The 20,962-nt window shown below is 41.1% G+C and overlaps 1 protein-coding gene across 2 annotated transcripts; it reads right to left on the bottom strand.

Moving 5' to 3' along the window:
- Positions 1 to 16,438: 16,438 nt before the first annotated feature.
- Positions 16,439 to 19,237, bottom strand: LOC119260797 (nodal). Of its 2 annotated transcripts, none has more exons than XM_037529874.2 (3): positions 19,070 to 19,237; positions 17,789 to 18,444; positions 16,439 to 17,494 (listed from the first exon to the last, which is right to left on the bottom strand). In XM_037529874.2, exons 1-3 carry the CDS (start codon positions 19,173 to 19,175, stop codon positions 17,348 to 17,350), a joined length of 909 nt encoding a protein of 302 aa, XP_037385771.1. In that variant the 5' UTR covers positions 19,176 to 19,237; the 3' UTR covers positions 16,439 to 17,347. The 2 variants fall into 2 exon arrangements, with proteins under 2 accessions (XP_037385771.1, XP_037385772.1); XM_037529875.2 differs by having other exon boundaries at positions 17,918 to 18,444.
- Between the last annotated feature and the right edge of the window lie 1,725 nt (positions 19,238 to 20,962).

Genomic DNA, 20,962 nt, shown 5'->3' with positions numbered 1-20,962 from the left:
TGGATTCAAAAAGAAATAAGACCAGAGAGAGGCCTGGTTGACTCTGAAGGGAAGCAATTTCAGGCACTCAGGATGAAGAGGGCTTTTGCTAGTGAGTACAAACCAAAAAGACGGGGTTCCAGCCAAGAATGAGTAACTCTCCTGCCTTCTCCTGACCTCTCAGCCCACCCTTGAGTCCCCAGAAAGTCAATTAAAAATAAGCATTGACCATGTCACTGTCCTAGATACATAAAAATAACATTACTGTACAAGACCAAAAGTGAACCAGATTCTCTGAATTTTTTTCCAACTTCCAAAAATAGTTAGGACTTTCTGCCAAAGAGAGTGGGGCTAGAATTCCCATGAAAAAAACATCAGTCCATGGCATTTGCTCCAGTGTAGAAACTATTAAATACACACTGAAGAATGGAATTCTCAGTGCTCTTTCACCCCACCAGACTGTTTTTTGAAAGTAAAGGAAAAAACTTTTTTCAGCATTGTGGCAAAACCATGATGTGATGAAGCAGTAGAATTGAAAAGCTGGGTTCTGCTCTGCAAAAGACATTTGCCTTTCATTCCTTTTAGTCACTCAGGATCTGACCCTTCCTGCAGAGGTTTGAGGAGTCTTGCATCTTGAGACACAGGCCCCATCTGAATGCACAAGCTTAAGAGGCCAGATATTTATTCTCCCAGCTTCCCTTGTAACTAGAACTTGGGTGCATGATTTGCTGTAGTGGCTAATTCCACTTGATCTTAGCCAAAAGACCATGAAGCAATGTGATGACTAATTTGATCTGTCAACTTACTGGGCCACAGATAACCAGGTATTTGGTTAAATAATATTCTAGGTATGTCTGTGAGAGTATGACTGTAAGGGTTTCTGGATCAGATTATCATTCAAATCAATTGAGTAAGAAAAGCAGATTACCCTCCCCAGTGGGGCTGGATCTTGTCCCATGTATGGAAGGCCTGAATAAAACAAAAATGCAGAGTAAGAGGATTTGCTGATCTACCTCCAGCTGGGATATCAGTCTCTTCCTGTCTTTGGATGAAACCGGAATTTATGTGATTGGCTCTCCTGATTCTTAGAACTTTGGGCTCAAACTGAAACTATATTATCAGCTCTTCTGGAAATCCAAGCTTACCAATCATGGAACTTCTCAGTTTCCAAAACTGTGTGAACCAATTCTTTATGTTAATTCTTTATAAGTCTTAGTCCTTATAGTGTAATTACATGGATATGTATATCTATATTAATTACATAGATTTATATTCCTATAACTAGATAGATAGATAGATAGATAGATAGATAGATAGATAGATAGATAGATAGAGATTTTCTGTTTCTCTGGAAAATCCAGATTATGAATACATCCACCAATCAGAAACACCATCCCTGGATTTTAAATAGCATACCAGTGTGGCAAAGAAGGGTAAGTATAGAGGGGTTGTGAAGAAAGGGGAAGGGAAAGAGAGAGTTGATTAGACACTCCTGGTTGAGACTTGACCTAGAATCACAGGAAATAATCTTAGAGCTTTACCAAAACACAAAAGGGATGGGTCTTTTCTTTCATCCCTCAATATTGAGGCACTGGACATTGCTGATTCCCTAGTCAGTCTTTGACTCTTGAACAAACTAAGAACTTCATGAAGAGAGAAATAATTACTGGTCTATTTACCTCCGTATTCCTAGCACCTACCTCTGCACCCAGTCCCTGCTCAAAAATGTTTGTTGAATAAATGAAATTTTTTGTGTAAGAACACGTCAGCTATTTCTTGCAAATATTATGCTTTGAGATTTTTGTACTGTTCAAATCAAGCCTTGCTAATATAAGATCTTTAAGGAAACTTCAAGCTAACCTAAGAATAATAATAACCAAAGGGGGTTGGTTTACACTTCACTGCAGGTTTGGCTTTATTGGAAGGAGTCACAACATTGACTGTTTCTCTAACAATGGTGCTTTAGCTTTGAGGGTGATATTCTCCCATTGCACATACATCTCCTACTATACAACTTGGCTTATAATTCGTGTGAAAATGAGCTGGGATAGAGGGTGACCTGATCTCCCTGGGCCACTTCCAACCAAACACTTTCAGCAGGGACAACTCACATTCCAGTCTCAATTGTTACATTTTACTGTTGCCATTAAAGGGTAAGAGCAAGGCAGCAAACAGATTCCTCCTTTACAATTTAGCTTGTAATCCCATTTTTAAGACTTTAATTATTATCTTGATGTGTTTCGTTAAGAGAGCTTTAGTTTAAACGGCAGCAGAAGCCTAAAGTTAGATTTGTACAAAAATGGAACATGCAACTCTTTCTGTCGGAATTATACTTTTGCAGGTCAACAAGTGGGTGTGGCAGTAAAAAGGCAGGACACAAACGGACTCTGTAGTCCTTACTTGGAACAGAAGCTGCGCGGACTGATCCTGAGTGTCCTAACAAGCTTTTGGGAATGATCAGGACAAAAGCTAAAACTTATTGGCACACTTATGTGCCAATCACCATCTGTGTTTCCCCACATGTATTAAGTCAGATAATCCTCACAAATCTCTTTGAATATGTTGCCATCATCATCCCATTTTATAGCTGAGGTAAGGCAGGCACAGAGAAGTAAGTAACTTACCCAAGGTCACATAGCCAGGAAGAAGGAACTGAGACTTGGACGAAAGTATCTAACAGCAGAGTATACCCTTAACATAGTTTTTGACTGAATGCTAATTAGAAAATGCAATGTCACCTGCCATAGATAACACCAAGTTCACTACTACCAAAAGATGAGCCAGGATTAAGAATCAGTGAGTAAAGAAGGGGCTGAAGAACAGAGAACAAGGTCAGGATCTTTTAAATAAGTCATAAAAATAATATGTTCAGGGCCTCCCCGGTGGCGCAGCGGTTGAGCGCTGGGTTGTGAAGCTGCCCGCGGCCTCTGCAGCGCCGGTTCGATCCCCAGCTGCTCCCCGGCCACCGGAGGAGGGTCCCACATGGCACGCAGACCTCTCCTGCCGCCTGCTGCTCCTCTCAGCAGTGTACTTCGGTCCTTCTGCCTGCTCTGCTCCCCACTCTGGCTCTGGTGAATTCTCTAACCCTCCTCCGCTTCTGACTGTACCCAGTGCTTGTATAAATAAATAAATAAATAAATAAATAAATAAATAAATAAATAAATAAATAAATAAAAATCTTGAAAAAAAAATTTAAAAAAATAAAATAAAAAAATAATATGTTCACAAGAGAAAATGTATAAAATGCTAAAAAGTTTTAAAGAAAAGAAAAATCTCACTTAAATTTGCTCCATGCACAGGTCTCTTTCATCTGCCACTTATCTGCCAATTAGTCCAAACACTTTTACCAAGGGTTGGGCTTGGCTCTGAGGAGCAAGTAAAATTGAACAGTTCACATAAACTAAGTTTTAGTTAATTTAGAAAAGGAAATAAACATATATAAGAAATGTCTTATTATCTACAACTTGAGGCAAACTGTAATTTTAAATTATACAAATTGAGTATCACAAATGGTTATAGAACTATAATTTAAAATTATACAAATAAAGGATTTTAGGGCAGTGCAACTGTTCTGTGTGATACTATATTGTAGTCAACACCCACAGAATTTACACCAGCAAACCTGAACCCTAAAGTGAACTAGGGCCTTGGGTGATACTGATGTATCAATTGTCAGTTTTATCACCTACAGCAAATGCAACCACTTGGAACCAGGATTTTGGTAGTAGACATGGCTGTGCATATATGGAGGCAAGGAGATATAAGAAAAATAGCTCTACCTTCTGTTAAATTTTGCTGTCAACTTAAAACCAAACCTTAAAAACCAACCAAACAAAAAATACAGTATAAGAAAAAAATGAGAAGCAATGCTTTATGAGTGTTCTAAGAAACTCTACATGAATGAATGAACTTCAGTCCTCACTACACCTACACAAGGTGAGACTATCTTTGAGTCTCTCTGTAGGGTAAGTGAATGATATCAGGCTTTTCTGCCCTCCCGCCATTAGCATTGATGATGGATCCCTGCAGTCCTGAATGCATGCCTGATGGCGGGCACCTGGAGTGGGGTGTGGGCATATGTAGATGGGATTCTCCTGGGCTAAGACTGGGCTTCTGAGGGTGGTGTCACGGGAACACCAGGAGAGCAGAGAACAAACGGAAGCAGAGAAGCAGAGAGAACGGGAGAGAAGGCCGGAGAACCCAGGAAGAGGGAAGACTTGCTGGGGGCTGGGAGGCCTGCCAGCCTCCCGCCCCCCCAAACCCCCGCACCCCTTCCTGCTGGGTACCTGGTAAATCCCAATAAAAGCCTAAAAAGCCACCAAGGCCTCCAGCACTCCTCCTTCACCCCATCTTTCTAGAATCATAGAAAACCTGCACTGTACCCATTCCTGCCCCTACGCTCTCTTTATAGATAAGATAGCCAGTGTGCACCGAAGCTAAGCCACAACATCTCCCATGCAGTAATAGCGGAGTCAGAATTTAAATCTGAACATTGACTTCCAGAAGCCACAGTCCTAATCACTATTGTCTCCTGCCTCTCTGGAGTTTTAGGACAATTAAGGGTGAAGAGATCCCTTCTGGGAGGGGCAAGGTCGGGTAAGAACAGAGTCAGGTAAGTGTCAACAAAGGCGCAGAGGAGCATTTGCGGCTGAAGCGACCAAAGGGCGCTCTTTATTTTGCCCCTTTCCAAAGTAGTTCAGAGTTTGCAATACCACATGGTCACGGATCCACAGTGCAGAATGCTGGATTTCTAGTCATTAGGTGGAAGAGTCACAGTACGTGAAATGACGTGCCCAGCACTGCTGAGCACTGCAGTGAAGCTCTATCTTCAGAACACACTTGGAGATTCTTGTCTCCAATTAATCACCTTGTCCTGTGCTTCCTTCTTCCTTCTCCTCACAGCTCCTCTATCTCAAGTCCCTCCCCAGCCAGGGCTTGCCCTTTCCCTCCAGGGGTGCCCCAGGACACGGCCCTGCCAGCATCTCCACACCCTCCCTCCTGACACCCCTACCCAGGTTGCTATTTGGCTCTGGCGGTCTGGCCTGGACAGGACAGCCTGGGCTGAACCTCGAAGGTGGGTAAGTTAGTGCTTGCCTGAGGCACAAGTCATTCCACAGGAACTCCTCCAGCCCAGTGGTGCCCTCACTGAACATTTCAGGTCTGCGATAGGCCCACCCACCTCACTCACCCTACTCCAAGAGGCATTAGCAAGATTCTGATAGAAATTTCTTTCTGCAGAATTTTGTGAATGTTGATTTATTTTGCCAGTTTAAAACAATACCATAATTTATGATACATGAGGTGAGTGATAGAATTGTCTCTTTACTGCTGATTACATTTCAGTTTTTCTAAGGTATACAAAAATGAAACTGCACCAAATTATACTTTAGTACATCTTCTAAAATGATCTGTGGTAGCTTGACTTTCAAGATGGCCACCATCCGTTCCTCCTTTCCCGGTAGGTACACCCTACCATCAGGAGGTAAACTGCACTTCTCCATGTCTTGAATCTAGGCTGACCTGTGAATGTGGTAGAGTACTTTGTGCCAGCTCCAGGCCGTGGCCTTTGAGGAATTGGCAGCTTCCCTTTGTTCCTCTTGGAATCCTGAGTGGTTGGGGGGAAATATTCCAGTCCCTTCACAGGACGGGACCATGTATGGGCACACGGAGACATCAGACATGGCATGAAGAAGTCTTTTTGAATATCCAGCCCAGTAAAGATTCTGCTGCCTCCCACTTGACTACATGAGACCCCAAGCAAGAACTGCCATGCTCAGCTCATTCAACCCCCAGAATCATGAATGACAACAATAAATTATTGTTTTAAGTTTCTCAGCTTTAGGTTGGCTTATTACGTAGCAATAGATAACTAAATTATGACCATCCACATTAACCCCATAATCCTAGCAATCTAGAAAAACTGAACTACTGATCAATATTCATGAACAAAATGTTTAAAATGTCATCGGTGATCATTATAAAAGTTTTAAAAAGAGCAATTTTTAAGTAAATTGTGCCTATGATTTGTTATGTAGTCATTTCATCTTTTAATATCATCAGAACATACTTATAACTCTAATCAACAAAACAAGAGATTGAGTCCCCCAAAACTGTAAGTACTATAAAATATATGTGACCATATATAATATAATATAATATAATATACATATAATATACATATAGAGAGAGATGATTACAAGTATGTTTGCCAAAATGTCAGTATTTTTAGCTAAGTGGTAGGAATGCAATGATTGTTCTTTTCTTCTTTCTACTTCTCTGGATTTTTTTCAAATATTCTATAGTAGACATATATTTTTATTTTTCTGATCATAAAAGTAATGCATACTCCTCATAAGAGAAAAAATCAGACAATACAAACAGGCAGAAAAATAGAAAGATAGTCAATCCAAGCCCAACTTATGGAGTTAACCACTCAACATTCTAGTGTTAATATCTAAGATTTTGTCCTCTGTAGATTCCAATATATAAATGTGCACTTTAAAGTAGGCTAAAATAACAGACATACTGTTTTGTATTCTGATTTTTTGCCTGTTTTACAATCAGAAGAAAATATTCAAACATAAAACTGATGTAACTTTTCTCAAAACATTGCGTTGCCTTATATTATATTACTTATTCAAGTAAAGTCACAAAGATTGTGTAGAGACAAATAATGTAATCACAAGAGCAAGACATCATGCTCCCAAAATACCAGTATAGTAACTGTGCTACTGTTATAGGACAGGGAGAGGGGCAGCCCAAATCCCGCAAACCTGCCTATTCTAAATGGGTTCTAAATGGGTTCTGCCATCCGCCGCATCAACAGAAAACATAGTGTTATAGGACAGGGAGAGGGGCACCCCAGACCCCCACAAACCTGCCTATTCTAAATGGGTTCTGCCATCCGCCGCATCAACACAAAACATATGACACTTTAATGGGAAGGAACTTTAATAAAAACTAGAAAACAATACAGGTAAGGCAAAGAGTCTAGTTTCTAAATGAAGCACCCAAAGTTACCCATCCCCTCGTGGGTAAAACTCCATCCATATGGGGTCGGCCCAGAGCAAGGCCCCAAAGCCTGCCACAAGTCTAAAACATCTTCCAGTGGGGACCCACAGAAAAGGGTCACAAACAACCGGACAAGCCCGGAAGGAAAAGAGCAAAATCAACATCCAGATAAAAGCTGCCATTGTCACCTCCCCACGGGTCTCACCCACATCTGTGTCACCCAGTCCACGACCAAAAGACAAGCTCAGTTTCTTCACGTGTCTCTAGGCTCCATGCGCCTCCTCCAGGTCTCCTGGCTCCATCCTGCTTCCTTCCTCAGTCTCTTCTTCTGCTTCTCCTCTTCCTGCTCAGCTCCACCCTCCCTTGGGTGGGGCAGGGAACCTCCCCCTTTCCTGGGGACCACCCTGTTGCACTACTAAACAATAATCCATATACTAAAGAAGAGAGTATTTAGCAAGTTGGAGGAAACGCTCCTTAGAGTTCCCATTACCCAGCCTGCTTTGGAGGAAGCCAGTCTGCTTTGGAGGACCTTGAACCTGACATCCACCCCAGCAAGTGAGGTCTGTTAAGCATAGAAATTACTGGCAGAGCTGTGTGTGGTAAGCTGACCTGAGTTAGAATACCTCCTCCTCCACCTCACTAGCTCTGTGACCTTGGGCAAATAACTTCATTTCTATAAACCTCCACTTCCTTATCTGAAAAATCAAGAGACAATTCTATCACTCACCTCAGCAGGATGTGGTGCAGTTGAGTTGGGCAGTCTGTGTTTAGGTGGTGATGATGTCATTATTCTTTCCTTCTAGAAAGGGTCAGCACGTTTGATTTCTCCTCATTGTTCTGACAATCACTCAGACAACAACCACTCAGTCCTTTCATGTATTCTGCCTGCATTCTATTGAAAAAATGTGACTTGGGAAAAAGAAAAAAATCAACAGGTATCAGGCATTATACATTATAGAAATGTGTAGAGCATTAAAAAATGTTCCACAGTCCCTTAGTATCCACAATGGGCATTAACGGAGTTCAGAAACAGGGGTAAAATATTAACATTTGGGTTTTTCAGGCATCAGACTCAACAACCCTGGGGTGGAGGGGTGAGGGCTAGCAATCAGGGAGAGTGGCTACAATTGCTGCTTGTTTTCTGCATGCCCAGAAGCATGCTCAGGACAGTTACAGAACTGAAGCCTCCTTACAAGGATTATGAGTTCATTTTACAAATGAGGAACCGGAGGCTTAAGGAAATTAAGAAACTTGCCTAAGGACACACACCTGTAAGTGACTGGACCAGCATTTGAACCCCATGTTGATTCCTACTTTCTGAGCTCAACCACAAGGATTATCTCTCCAACACTTAAGGGATTACCTTAAGTGTTACCCAAGGTTAATACCTTCCGAGGGTTTCCATGCTGGAATTTTATAAGATCTTTTCTGGAGTATTCACTCCCTCATACCCCATAGAAGTTATTTCCCTACCCCGAAGCTGATTTCACGGCTGGACATTAAAATTACCTGAAAACAACTTTCGTAGACCCTCTCTGTGGAGATTGTAATGTGCACTAAGAATGAGTGGCCTCTGACAACCCTGGGCCCAAGTGAGCCAGTGTGGAGGACCACCGTGGAGGTACAGTGCCAGCTGTACCCACTGCTTTCAAACAGACTCTCAGGTGGTTTCTGAAGCCCCTTGGCTCCCCAGAGTCCTACTCCATCCGCAGCACCTACAGCTTTTGTCCAAGATTTGTGCTTTTCTCTTTCCCTCTCTCTCTGGTTGATTCTTTGCACATCAAATCTTTTCTGTCACCAATGACCTTAAGTCACTTTCCTGAATGATTCACCTCCCCCCTTTCAAAGTTTCCTAGAAAGCTTTGGTGAAAGCATGTTCTTTTCCTTTGTTTCAGTGAGCTTGGGAAACCACTCTTACTGTGGTTTCAACAATAAAAAGGAAAAAAAGAAAATAAACAGAAAAGAAAAAGGATGCTCAAAATCACCATTCATGGTTCCTAGGAACTTACCCTATGAGTGATTTTTAAGAATAAGAAAAGATTTGTCAGACCCTTCCTGCCTCCCATGGCTCCTAGGAACTTACCCTATCAATGATTTTTAAGAATAAGGAAATAATTGCCAGGCCCTTCCTGCCTCCAAAATTGCCTGGAAGGAATTTGTGCTGGCATCTTAGGGATATGTTCTAGTTAGAGGGTTATTCTGTATCTTAGGGATTGGCTGACCCTGAGGAGCTATAGTTTGTTTTCTAAAAGTGACATGACATAAACTGTGACTTTTATTACAGGAATCTTATTTCTCAAAGAGCCTTCAGTTCTTAAATGTCTCACACCATCTGTTAGAATGGGAAATCCCACTGATTTGTTGACCAGTAAAACCATGACTAAAATATGACCCCAAATGAATGCACTAGGTTTTCTACCTAAAATGTTTCACTATTGTTTTTGTTGGGTCCTCCCTTCTGAAGTTCTATATGCATGTAAAGAATATAATTCTGAAAATACTTTTTTGACCCATTTAAGTTTCTTTCTCCCCACTTCAGTTATTTACACCTCAAATAGCTCACAGAGACATCAGTCAATGTAAAACCTTTACTATTTTTCACTGATAAACCCACAGAAAGGGGCTTTTATTTGCAATGAATTGACTGCTTTCTCTGCCCATCTCTGACAGTTTAACATCTATGTGGCCACGAGGAAAGCTTTAAATAGCTCAACCTTCAGCTCTGTCTCTGGTGGAAACCAGGAATAAGAATAATGATCTTGTCTGAACAACCTGAAACTGACTCCAATCTCCACAGGTTTTTGCAGTTTGCATCCCAGAAGACTCTGAGACTTGAAGTGAAATGTAAGAACTGAAACCTTGAAACTGCTGTGCAGGCTCCTTTTGAAAGGGCTTCAGTTTGATTCATCTGCACCTCATTATTAATTTACCTTTTGCAGAGGCAGAAACTGAAAGAAAAATGCCCAAGGACCAAATCTTAAAGAGGCCCTACCAAGCAAAATGATGGGCTCTAACCTGCTGTTTCTCAAAAGTAATTCTAGATTAGTACAAAATCAAGAACAAATTATTGCAGCAAAACAAGCTTCTTTTCCAGATTGACCCAAAAAATACATAGTAAACCAAGGGTTAAATAATGCTTCAGCAAAAGCGTTTAAACTTGGGTACATGGTCACTTAGGAATAACTTCCTGAAGTGAAAAACACTAAGACATTTGAAATCCTAATTTACAAATTATACAACTTATTCACTATTAAAATCACTCAAAATTATATATGTTGTAATTACTAGCATCTCCTGAAGAAGCACAAATAAATGAGATACACTTTATTTTAGATGACATGAAATAAACTGAAATCAGAATCAGTCATCCAAGAAGTAGATTGTCATTTTAGTATTTTTTTAACTTTCATTCTGATTTTTTATTTTTTCATTTATATATATTTTACATCATTGTTCATTTTTAAACAATGTTTGCTTTCCAAACCCTCAGGTGTAGAATTTCCTTCACCAATGCACCCGTGCACCATCACCTCAGTCCCCTGTGCTCCTACCTCCCTCCCTCTGATCCCTCTTCCTCCTCCTCCCCTGCAGGATGTCTCTATTTGCTTAAAACTCCCCCATGGATATGTCTACACATAAGATACACACACACACAATTATTTTGGACCAATAATCATGAGCAGTGGCTATTATTTTTTATTTCATGTTCAGGTTAAAGTTGCCTGATTGAGCTTTCTACCTATACACTAATGACAGTTTCTTTTTAATATAAAAAGTGCTATCTGGGCACTGAGCAAAGAGCCCAGTTAAATTTTTTCCTATTCTTTGTTATATTAAAAATCTAATAGATACTATTTTAAAATAAAGCGTCGTTATTCTATGCAAAAAATTGGGGAAGGTAGAAGCCATCGCATTAAACTTAGAGCTAACAGAAAAACATGAAACATTCTTTAGGAATACAGATTTTTTTCCACTAGCATATTTATTTCACTGCCCGTTCATGACCTGGAGATTTTAGTTTTGTTAACAATTGTTTATATTCTGGTTTGTTGTTTTTTTTTAAGTTCTGAAATTTTTAAAAACTACCTCAAGATGCACCAGAATAGAAAGTTTTCTTGAATGTTAACAAGTTAGCCTATGGTCGTATTTTAAGAAGGAAAAATAACAATCTAGTTTCGTGAACTCTGCTGCAGAATTTGAATATAGTATGCTGTTCCTCACTGCTAAGAGTACTTTTATACTTCTTTGTTCCTCACAAAGTATTATTGTTTCATTTTTTCCATTGTCCAGCCCCCAAGAACCTCCTCTGAAGAAACAGCAGTCTGTGCCGGGTTTGAATTCACCATTAGCACCCAGGGTAACCTCAGTCCACAGAATGTGAGAAGACAAGCGAAGCAATGTTTGTGGAGTCCAGCGGCTGAATCCCCTCCACTACAGAAGAAATGCCCCAATTGTCCTTCCTCAGCAAAAATTGCCATGATGCCCCATAAACAAGCAGTTGTCCGTTGACTGTTATAAATAGACTTTAATATACAACCAGCTGTCTAAGAGAGTTTATAACTGTTGACCAGAGACACAGTAGGGAAGGGAAATGGAAGATTTCCACATGGCAGGAGAATGGCTTGTCTGCAGTGAGTGAGATCGCACACAGACCCCCCAGTTAAAATATGTCAGCCTGCCTGGATTCAAGCTAAAATAAGGGGACAGTACAATGGGTCTCACATGGGAGTCTTTGCAATAGATACTGTATTCTTCTCTCATGCCGATCTCTCAATTCAGGACTGCGAAATAAGTGGCAGTTACCAACAGAGAGCCTGCAAAATGCTGGTCAAAGGAGATATTTGAGAGACATTTGACAGAGCAAGATGCATCAGATTGGCTGTGATAAGTGCTAACCTCTGCCCCCATCTAGTTCCCATTTCCTGTACTGTCTTCCTTTATCTTTTCCAAGATGACTCCTTTTTCTTTCCCAACCTTCCCAGATAATACTCTCTTAAGAGTGTTCTGAACAGTTTATTTTAATCAGGCCAAATCCCTGGGGCAATTTGGTGTCTCAAAAATCTGATGGGGTGTGACAGAGAACAGGGCCTCGAGCAGCCAGACCTGGGCACATGTCTCTGCACTCTAGCAGATCAGGCCCAGGGCGCTGAGCTCTGACCAGCCAGCCAAACATAACTGGATGCGGCTGACACTCAAGGCAGACAGGGTGTTCTTGCCAAACTCAATAGAACAGAAAGGGTGGGGGATGGGGGTGGGTGGTGAGGGGAGGCAAACTGGCCTTAGAGAAACAAATATGGAAAGGAGAAGGCAAAGAGAGACAGAGGACAGAGTCCAGAGGGAAAGTGATCAGAATCTTTCTTCCCCCAGAAAATAACTGGGATTGAAGAACATAAAGATCCTACTTTAACAGAAAAGATGTACATTATGTACATTTTAAAAATGTGCATTTTCCCAAATGTCTGTGCATAAAAGCCTTGATTCATGAGTTTTTCAAATCTGTTTGCACTTTATCGCTCTAAAAATTTAAACTATTATAATTTTTTTCTTAAAAATTCACTGAAAAAAATAAGCCTATCATAATTGCTTTTGAGCTCTCCAGAATGAGCACCCATCCTGTGAGTCCAGCTTACCCTGAAACTAACTTGAGTGAGAAGTTTACATAAAGAAAAAATTTTTTTACCTTGTGGTTGAGACGTGCAATTTCACACCAACACTCCTTTTTGTTTGCTTAATTAGAATTTCTTCTATTTTAAAGATTGAAAACTTTGAGGAGTCAAAGGAACAAACCTTGAGCAGTAAAAACCCAGATTGAGATGTTTGGGATGCCCCCTACTACAAATCTAGTAGGGGTAGACAATGACTCCCTCCTCAGTTTCCTCTTCTATAAAGCAGCATTTATCTCCGAATGTTGTCAGGGATTAAATGACTGAGAAGAGTCCTTCACTGGCACTCAGTAGTATAACTTGCTTCAAATTAATTCACTTTAAAAATTCCCATTAGTTTTCTTTTTCATCCAGGATAACTTTGCATTGAAATATAATACTTAGAAAGAAGCACAGTAAGTATACAGCTTGATGACTTTTCACAAACTGAACAAACCCCCAAAAGACCCCTGTCCTGGGCCTCCCCAGTGGCGCAGCGGTTGAGCGCCGGGTTGCGAAGCTGCCCGAGGCCTCTGCGGAGCCAGTTCGATCCCCAGCTGCTCCCCGGCCACTGGAGGAGGGTCCCATATGGCGCGCAGACCTCTCCTGCCGCCCGCTGCTCCCCTCAGCAGTGTACTTCAGTCCTTCTGCCTGCTCTGCTCCCTGCTCTGGCTCTGGTGAATTCTCTCACCCTCCCGCGCTTCTGACTGTACCCAGTGCATGTGTAAACAAACAAATAAATAAATAATAAAAAAAACACATGCCTCTAAAAAAAAAAAAAAAAAAAAAAAAGACCCCTGTCCTGATTAATAGGAGCATTCCCTTTACCTTAAAAATTCCTTCATGCTCTCCTCCAGCCCTGACAGTAACCATTATCCTAACAATATTAGTTTTGTTTGTCTTAAAATATACATTACTTTTAAATTGTGGCAAAACACACATAACATAAAACTACCATCTTAATCATTTTTAAGTATACAGTCTTGTGGCATTAAACATGTTGACACACCTCCAAAACCCTTTTAATCACCCCAAACTGAAACGCTGTATCCATTAAACAATCTATTCATATCTCCCCAACTCCCAGGCCCTGTCAAACACCATTAAACTCTGTCTCTGTGAATTTGACTGTACTGATTATCTCATTTAAGCACAATCATAGAGCATTTATGCTACTTTTGCCTATTTTTGTCGTTTATGAAGGTGGGGTCATATAAGCACATACACTACGGAGTCTGGCTTTCACCCTCCACATCATGTCTGTGGGACTCATTACTTCTGCTGCAAACAACTATATTTATTTTCATTACTGAGTATTCCTCATGTATATACCATTATTTATTCTACTGGTGATGTCAATTTGGTAGTTTCCAATTTGAGGTTTTTACGTCAACTACTGCTGTAATTTTGGTGATATAGATGCCTAGGAGAGAAATTGCCAGGTCATAGGGCATGACATCCTTGTGTTCAGCTTTTGTAGACAGTTCCAATTTTTTAATACAATTTACCATATACACATGACCTGGTCCATCTGTGACTTACATAACTTCTGTCATGAAGATAGCAATATTGGAATGCACATGATGTTGTGAATTCTGCCCAAACAGTTCTCATCTTCCCAGGGTTTATCTGCTTACTCTCCCCACCTCAAGCCTATCTCCAGCTCCATTAAGCTTTCTGCACTTATCTGAATGATGTTTTCCTACTCTTTGTTCTCCTTAGGGCTTTATGGTGCTGCATTGTTCAGCTGGAAAGCACCTACCTTCTATTACCTGGTTTGCCAGCTGCTGGTCATCCAACTTTCATCTTCTTTGAGAAGTGGTCTGAAAGTATTTAAGTATATCCCCTCAAAATACATTTCCATGAATGTATTCTCCATTGGGATATAAATTCTGATGTTGAGGCTCTAATAGGACTGCCCAGGTCTTAAAACAGGACTTCTGGATTCTTTTTCTTATAGAAGATTTCTGTATATATAAATTAAATACCTTTTTAATTATCCTGACATAAAATAGCTATGAAACATGACATCTAAAATGTAAAATGGACTCTTGAAAAACAGAAGTTAGGGATGCCGACCCCCAGAGTAGAAGTACCCATAGAACATATACAGTCAGTCTCTGCACATGTATACTCATATGCACATTCCACATCGGGGATTCAACTAACTACAGATGTGGACATCCATCAGTGTGGAACCCACAGTAAGAAAAAAAAAATCTCAGTATATCAGCAGTTCAAACCCATGTTGTTCTAGAGTTATTGTATGTAGATCCAAACTACTCAGACATTAGCAGTCAAATTCAATCCACTTTCTAATAGTTAATTGTATATACCACCATTTGGCTGTCCTACATTCTATCAAGGCTAGGGAGTCACTAGTATTTAATAACTCCACCAATCCAAATGTGAAAGAAAAAGCTATTCAGTGGAATTTTTCCAAAGGACTAAAAAAGCACTGAAGTCTGGGTTGGTCTTTAGCAAAAAAACAATGCTGAGTCTATACAATTTGAGTTACAGAAAGGGGAGGGTCATAAGGCTAATGGTATATAAATGCATGCAGATAAAAGTCCCATTCACATTTGCAACAGTAATCTGGACCATCCAAGACTAAATCTAAGTAGAAACACACTACGGGGCGGGGGGAAGGGGGAGGAGAGAGTAGGATCAAAACGGGGGGGGGGGGGCGGAATTGTATGGGGACTATAACCAAGATGAAAATGCATACATTGTGCAAAAATGAAAAATGGTGTAAAAAATATATAAAATAAAAATTTTTAAAAAATAGCTATGGCCTAAATTTTAAAAAAATGACTCAGGTCTTTTTGTTCATTAAATGTAAAATGAAATGGGTAAGCCTTAAATCTTTTCTCCACAAATTATTCTATAGCCTCACCTCAATGTAAATTCAAATCAGACTTTATGGAACTTAAGCTTATTCTAAAATAAACTGGGAAAAAATACATAAGAATTGATGGAGGAGGGTTCAGTGAGATGATGCCATTGTGAAGCCACTAGGCTTGCCACCTCTACATATTTACAACCAAATTATACCTAAACAGACAACGATCCTTGATGAATAGATGACTATTGATCAAGAGTGGCAGAACAGTGGGAAGGGGTAGGAAAAGCTAATTAAACTGAGGTGGAGCCATATTGGGGTAGTATGACCTTGAGAGGGAGGGGCGGTTGCTCTACAGAGTGTCAGCTGTTGTTAACTCCAGAGCGCACACCCACATGAGGGACTTTAAAGCTTAGGAGCTGGCAGGGTACATGTCAGGCAAAGCAGTAATTATCAAGACAGGCTTGGTGGTAGAAGCTGGATCTTTTGTATTACACCCTTTGCTATTCTTTACATTTAAAGCAGAAACTACTTCCTTAAATTTGTGCAATTTTCAGTTGCAGAAGTACCAAAAATTTAGGAAATAAGATAGTGCACTCTTAATTTATGAAAATCCACTAACAGCCTAGGAAAGGCAGGAACCAGACCTGCCTTCTCTAATTTAGCTCCCATCCAAACACACTGTCAACTACACAGATTACGCTGCAAGATGCAGGTTAACGTGGAGAACTTTGAGTATCTGCTGAGAACACTGAATATTACAGCAATCTTAAGATTATTAAGTGTAGCTGATTTATTCCTAGATTTTGAAAGATAATGTAATATTAAGGCATTGAGTAAATGCTGCAGTGTCATATTTAGTTTGCTTTCTCTTTTGCACCAAAATCCAGCTAGTTATTTTTGCAATGATATCTGCACTGCAGTACTTCCTTTTAGTTTGCAGCTAGGCTTTAGAAATGAAAACCACAAGTCACTTGAGTGAACACTGAACATTTATTTCAAAGAGCTTTCTAGTTACTTTTCTTTTCTGTGATCTTTAACAGTAAGATTTAAGACCAAACATATATTCATTCTGATTCAGAAAAAAGGGTAGTAAGAGGTACATTTCTAACACAAGAGATCCACCACACTTGTACTTTAATTAAAGACCATAATTAACTTAGTAAACTAGTCACTAGGCAGAAAGTTCCTTAAATGAGAAAATTAGCCCTTCCTTGAGGTCAAAGGCCCCACCTCCAAGAGCTAGTCTCCAGTTACCTCTGTGCCTCCTGGTTCCCAGGTCCTCATCTGACACTAGCAGCTAATGCCTTGGTGTCCTGCACCCATGGCTAGCCCATGACATAGCACTCCATTGGCTAGAGATTTCATTTACTCCAAAGAGGCTGGGAGTGCTAGGTGGGGAGGAACTGACATTCCAAGACCCAGACCAGCTTTAGGCCAACCCCAGGCCCATGATACAGAGAAGGGCAAGAGCAGGGGAATAGCTTGAGAGTCCCAAAAGCAGAGACCTGCTTAACACTGATAACACTTTTCCCTGAACCCAAGGGTAGACAACTCTATATCAGTTCCTTCCCCACCTAAGTGACACCCAGTGTGGCACTGAATCTGGCCAACACCCAATCCAGAGCAATATTCAGACATCTAGACACAAAACAGGCCTTAGCTCTTAGCAATGGAGGTGATGAGAACAGTACTAGAGTACAAGTATCCAAGGAGGGATAACTCTCATGATTCTATCCTTCTTACTGTATTTTGAGAACTAAATCAAATCCCACTGTCCTTCAAAGGACTTTCACTGTTCTGAAAACCAACCCCAAACCATCATGGGAGTCCCGAGATTTGAGTGGCTATGGGATAGGAGAGTCCAGGTATCTCAAAAGCAGCCACACTTTTCTATCAGGGACGTGTTCATGTGATACACACTCATCTTGTGTTCGTCATCCTGGACCATCAAGGAGAAAAGCCTGACCTTGATGGGACCACAGACCCGGAAGATCTTGGAACAGGTAGGAGCCTCTCTCTGCAGGAACAAAGAGGAGAGTGGATACTATTAGAGCCACAGTCCCCTACTTCTGGGCATTAGTAGGCTAGGTGGGGTATGTGTTAAAGGAAGAGGGTATGGGGAGAAGCTCCTTGATCAGGGCTGTTTCAGAACAATCTTGACAAACTAATGTGTCTTTTGGGCAACACATGGGGGAAAGATGTGTTTGGTTGCGCTTGTACCACCTTCAGTGGCTTCTTTGGTTAAAAAGGCAGCCTAGCGAGTAGGGTACTGCCAACACAATCCTTACAAGAACAAGAATCCATGTCTCACCTCCTGGCACTGGAAGTTCGTCTCCTGGTACTCACTGTTCAGGGTCAGGCAGGTCCCCTGACAAAGAGGAAAATTGAAGGACTTGGGGGCAACAATGCACTCGCCCCAGGCAGCTCTGTGAAGGTTCACCTTTTGATCCTGCAGATGACAAAGCTTCTCTGCCTGGCCAGGCTTCTCTGCCTGCCAGTAGCGCTGACCTTGGAGCCCCAGGAACAGCTGTTCCACATCAGGAAGAAAGGGCTTCTGCACATAAGGCAGGTGAAGCAAATGCAGCTGTGCAAGAAGCGGGGACACCAGCAGCAGCACTAGATCCCGCTTGTCTTCGCCGCTAACACACTCGCGCAGTTTGGCATCAGCCAGAGCAGTAGAAAGGAGCTTTTCCTCTTCCAGGAGGCTGGGGACCAGCTCCATCCAATACCTTAATAAGCAGTAGATCTCCAGTAATGACCCTTTCTCTAAATGATAGGATGGAAAGATAATGGGGAAAGATCCCAGGAGGTATCTTCTGGGGCTTCTTCGAGGTTCCTCGAACTCTAGAACCAGTTCGGTAGCATGGGGGGCAATTGGCACCCAGGCCCACAGCTGTACCAAGGAAACCCCCGAGAAGGGTGCTGCTTCAAAACTGAGAAGCCAGTAACCATGGAGGAACTGAGCACCTGTAGGAAGAAGACACGCCAGGAGGCTGTGGTCACAGATTGTGCCACAAAGGAAACTTACTAAAGCAAGGCCTCCCTAACTGCTCCTTCCCCACTCACAGGGTATGTGTGAGGCTGCCAGACTTAGCAGACCCGGCCATGTATACACACCACAAGATGAGCTCCTGACTCTCCACAGCAACCAGGGATGGCAGAGCGTCCTCTGCTACCATCACCACAGCCGGTTTTAAGGCAGAGAAGGCTAGCCCTGGGGCTGGCAAACAGCCCAGTCACTGTGACTGAGGACATACCTTGGCCTGCCACATCTCTTACGCTGCAGTTGCCCAGGCCACCAACTGTACCTACTACACTTTAGGGCATCCTGGTACACAGAATATTAAGGTGTCACCCACAACATTTAACACCTCACACTCAGAACAACAGAGCTGAGATCAACAAACAAATTCCTTTCCTATTAGACCAGCTGAAGAATATTTCCTACCTTTAACTACTTGCTCTACTCCTAGAAGCCTAAATATCTGTGGTCACTTACATCTACTTCCCCACTGGGCCCACAAAATATCACTGGGAAGCTTCTGAAACATTCCCTAACTTCCAGGCAGGGAGCAGTGCTTCCACTACTTACTTTTGGACTTGAGAGTGAAGCCACGTTGCCTGACAGAAAAGAGCTCATTCAGACGGGAAGGCAGAACACTGGTGCAGCCCAGGGGCTCTGCCCAACTGAAATACATACACCAAAAGCCCAGAGCCAAAAGCACAGGAACAAACGAAGACCTGCCCCACCCACTCTTGACACCCGCCATCATGCTCACTCTCTGACGCCCCTTCAAGTGCTTATATAGCCACCTGCACAGGTGTGGACCCTACTCTAACCCCTACAACATGGGGCTGATTATGAACTTAAGAAGAATTGAATTCAGTTGAAAGAATCTTCCACTCCAACTTCAATACCTACTTCTGCTTATGGAATGGAGATGCAAGAGGTGATAGCTCAGTATTTCTTAAACTTGAAAGCATGGATGTGTAATCACTAAATAGAAGCAATTACGCGGAAGGTGAGTGCTGACAGGCCAGTGGTCCAAATGCAGGCAACAAGGACTGATGTGGAGAGTTTATACATCGATAAACAGTCTGTTTAATCCAATTTTGTATACTATGTTCCTTAGATTTTGGTGAATAAAGATTTTGTTACTAAAACAAATTGCTGGGCCCCACTCCCAGAGTTCCTAATTCAGAGGTTTTGGATAAAGTCGAGAATTTATCTTTCTAACAAGTTCCCAAGTGATGCTGGTCCTGAAACTACATTTTTAAAACAACTGATTCACAAACCAAAGCTAGCTAGCAGGTAGAAGGTGCTCATTAAGTGGACAGTGATTCATTGCTAATCAGCTATACCTGTGTATTTGCAAAGTGAGTTTTTTTAAATCTTTTATGAAAACAGCACTTGTTGATAGGATTAGCTATAAATCTCAGGTGTAGAGAATTATATCACCATTAAAAGTCTAGATGCCTGCTTTTTCTACCACTTGATCCCTTCCCTTTTAGTAACCAATAAACTGTTCTCTGAATCTAAGTGTTTACTTTTGTTTGTGCATTTGCTTTGCTTCTTTATCTTCCACATATGGGTGAAACCAAAGTGAAACCACAGGCATTTGTCTTTTTCCATCTAACTTATTTAATTTATCATACTACCCTTTAGGTCCATCCATATTAAGACATGGGAGCATTTTGTCTTTTTTTCAGCTGAGTAGTATTCCATTGTTTATGTATATCGCATCTTAACTATTCATCTATTGATGGACACTTATGATCTAAACAAAAAATCATTAAGGAAGACATACACATGGCCACAGACACATGAAAAGATGATCACATCACTAATCATCAGAAAAAAAGCAAATTGAAACCACAGTGAGCAATCGTCTCACACCGTTAGTATGCTGTTATCAAAAAGATAAGGAAAAACAGGTGTTGGTAAGGATGTGGAGAAAAGTGAATACTTGAACTGTTAGTGGGAATGTAAACTGATACAACCACTGTGGGAAACAGTGTGACTATTCCTCAAAGGAATTAAGACTGAAATGTCATCTGAACCATGTATTTCATTCTACATATTTATTAAGGAACATGAAAATGCTAATTTGAGATGATATATGTTCTTTGTACTCTAGAAGGTAAAATAAAACCATTTAGGTTTAAAACGATGAAATTCACTAAATCTGGAAAATGTGAAAGCATCCATATAAGGAAAGTAATAAGCATTTGGTATTCATGCTCCCAAAATTCTTTTGTTTTATTCAGGCAGAGGAAAACTCTAGATCCTCAAAAAGCAAAAAATAACAAAGACATAAGAAACCATTACAGTCGTCTTTATATATCCCAACACTTACAGATTACTATAAATGCCAGTCTGTCAATTAAACATTCAAGGTAGGTATACCTTCATTAACAAATTAACCAGCAGTTCACAATGTTTACTTTTCTGAAAGGACCAAAACACATTGACACATATACAAGC

The sequence above is a fragment of the Talpa occidentalis genome, unplaced genomic scaffold (genome assembly GCF_014898055.3).
Source record: "Talpa occidentalis isolate TD23 unplaced genomic scaffold, MPIMG_talOcc4v2.1 talOcc4.6, whole genome shotgun sequence".
Taxonomy (NCBI): Eukaryota; Metazoa; Chordata; class Mammalia; order Eulipotyphla; family Talpidae; genus Talpa; species Talpa occidentalis.
The sequence above is the reverse complement of the archived record's forward strand: the minus strand, read 5'-3'. Positions and strand labels throughout refer to the sequence as shown.

What these genes read in the sequence shown, in the direction of transcription:
- LOC119260797 (XM_037529874.2), bottom strand. Translation starts at nt 19,175, where the DNA reads ATGTATTTCAGTTGGGCAGAGCCCCTGGGCTGCACCAGTGTTCTGCCT. An exon ending in CTTCACTCTCAAGTCCAAAA is followed by an intron (nt 18,445 to 19,069) that starts GTAAGTAGTGGA and finishes TTCTTCCTACAG; the next exon opens with GTGCTCAGTTCCTCCATGGT. An exon ending in CGAACTTCCAGTGCCAGGAG is followed by an intron (nt 17,495 to 17,788) that starts GTGAGACATGGA and finishes TTGTTCCTGCAG; the next exon opens with AGAGAGGCTCCTACCTGTTC.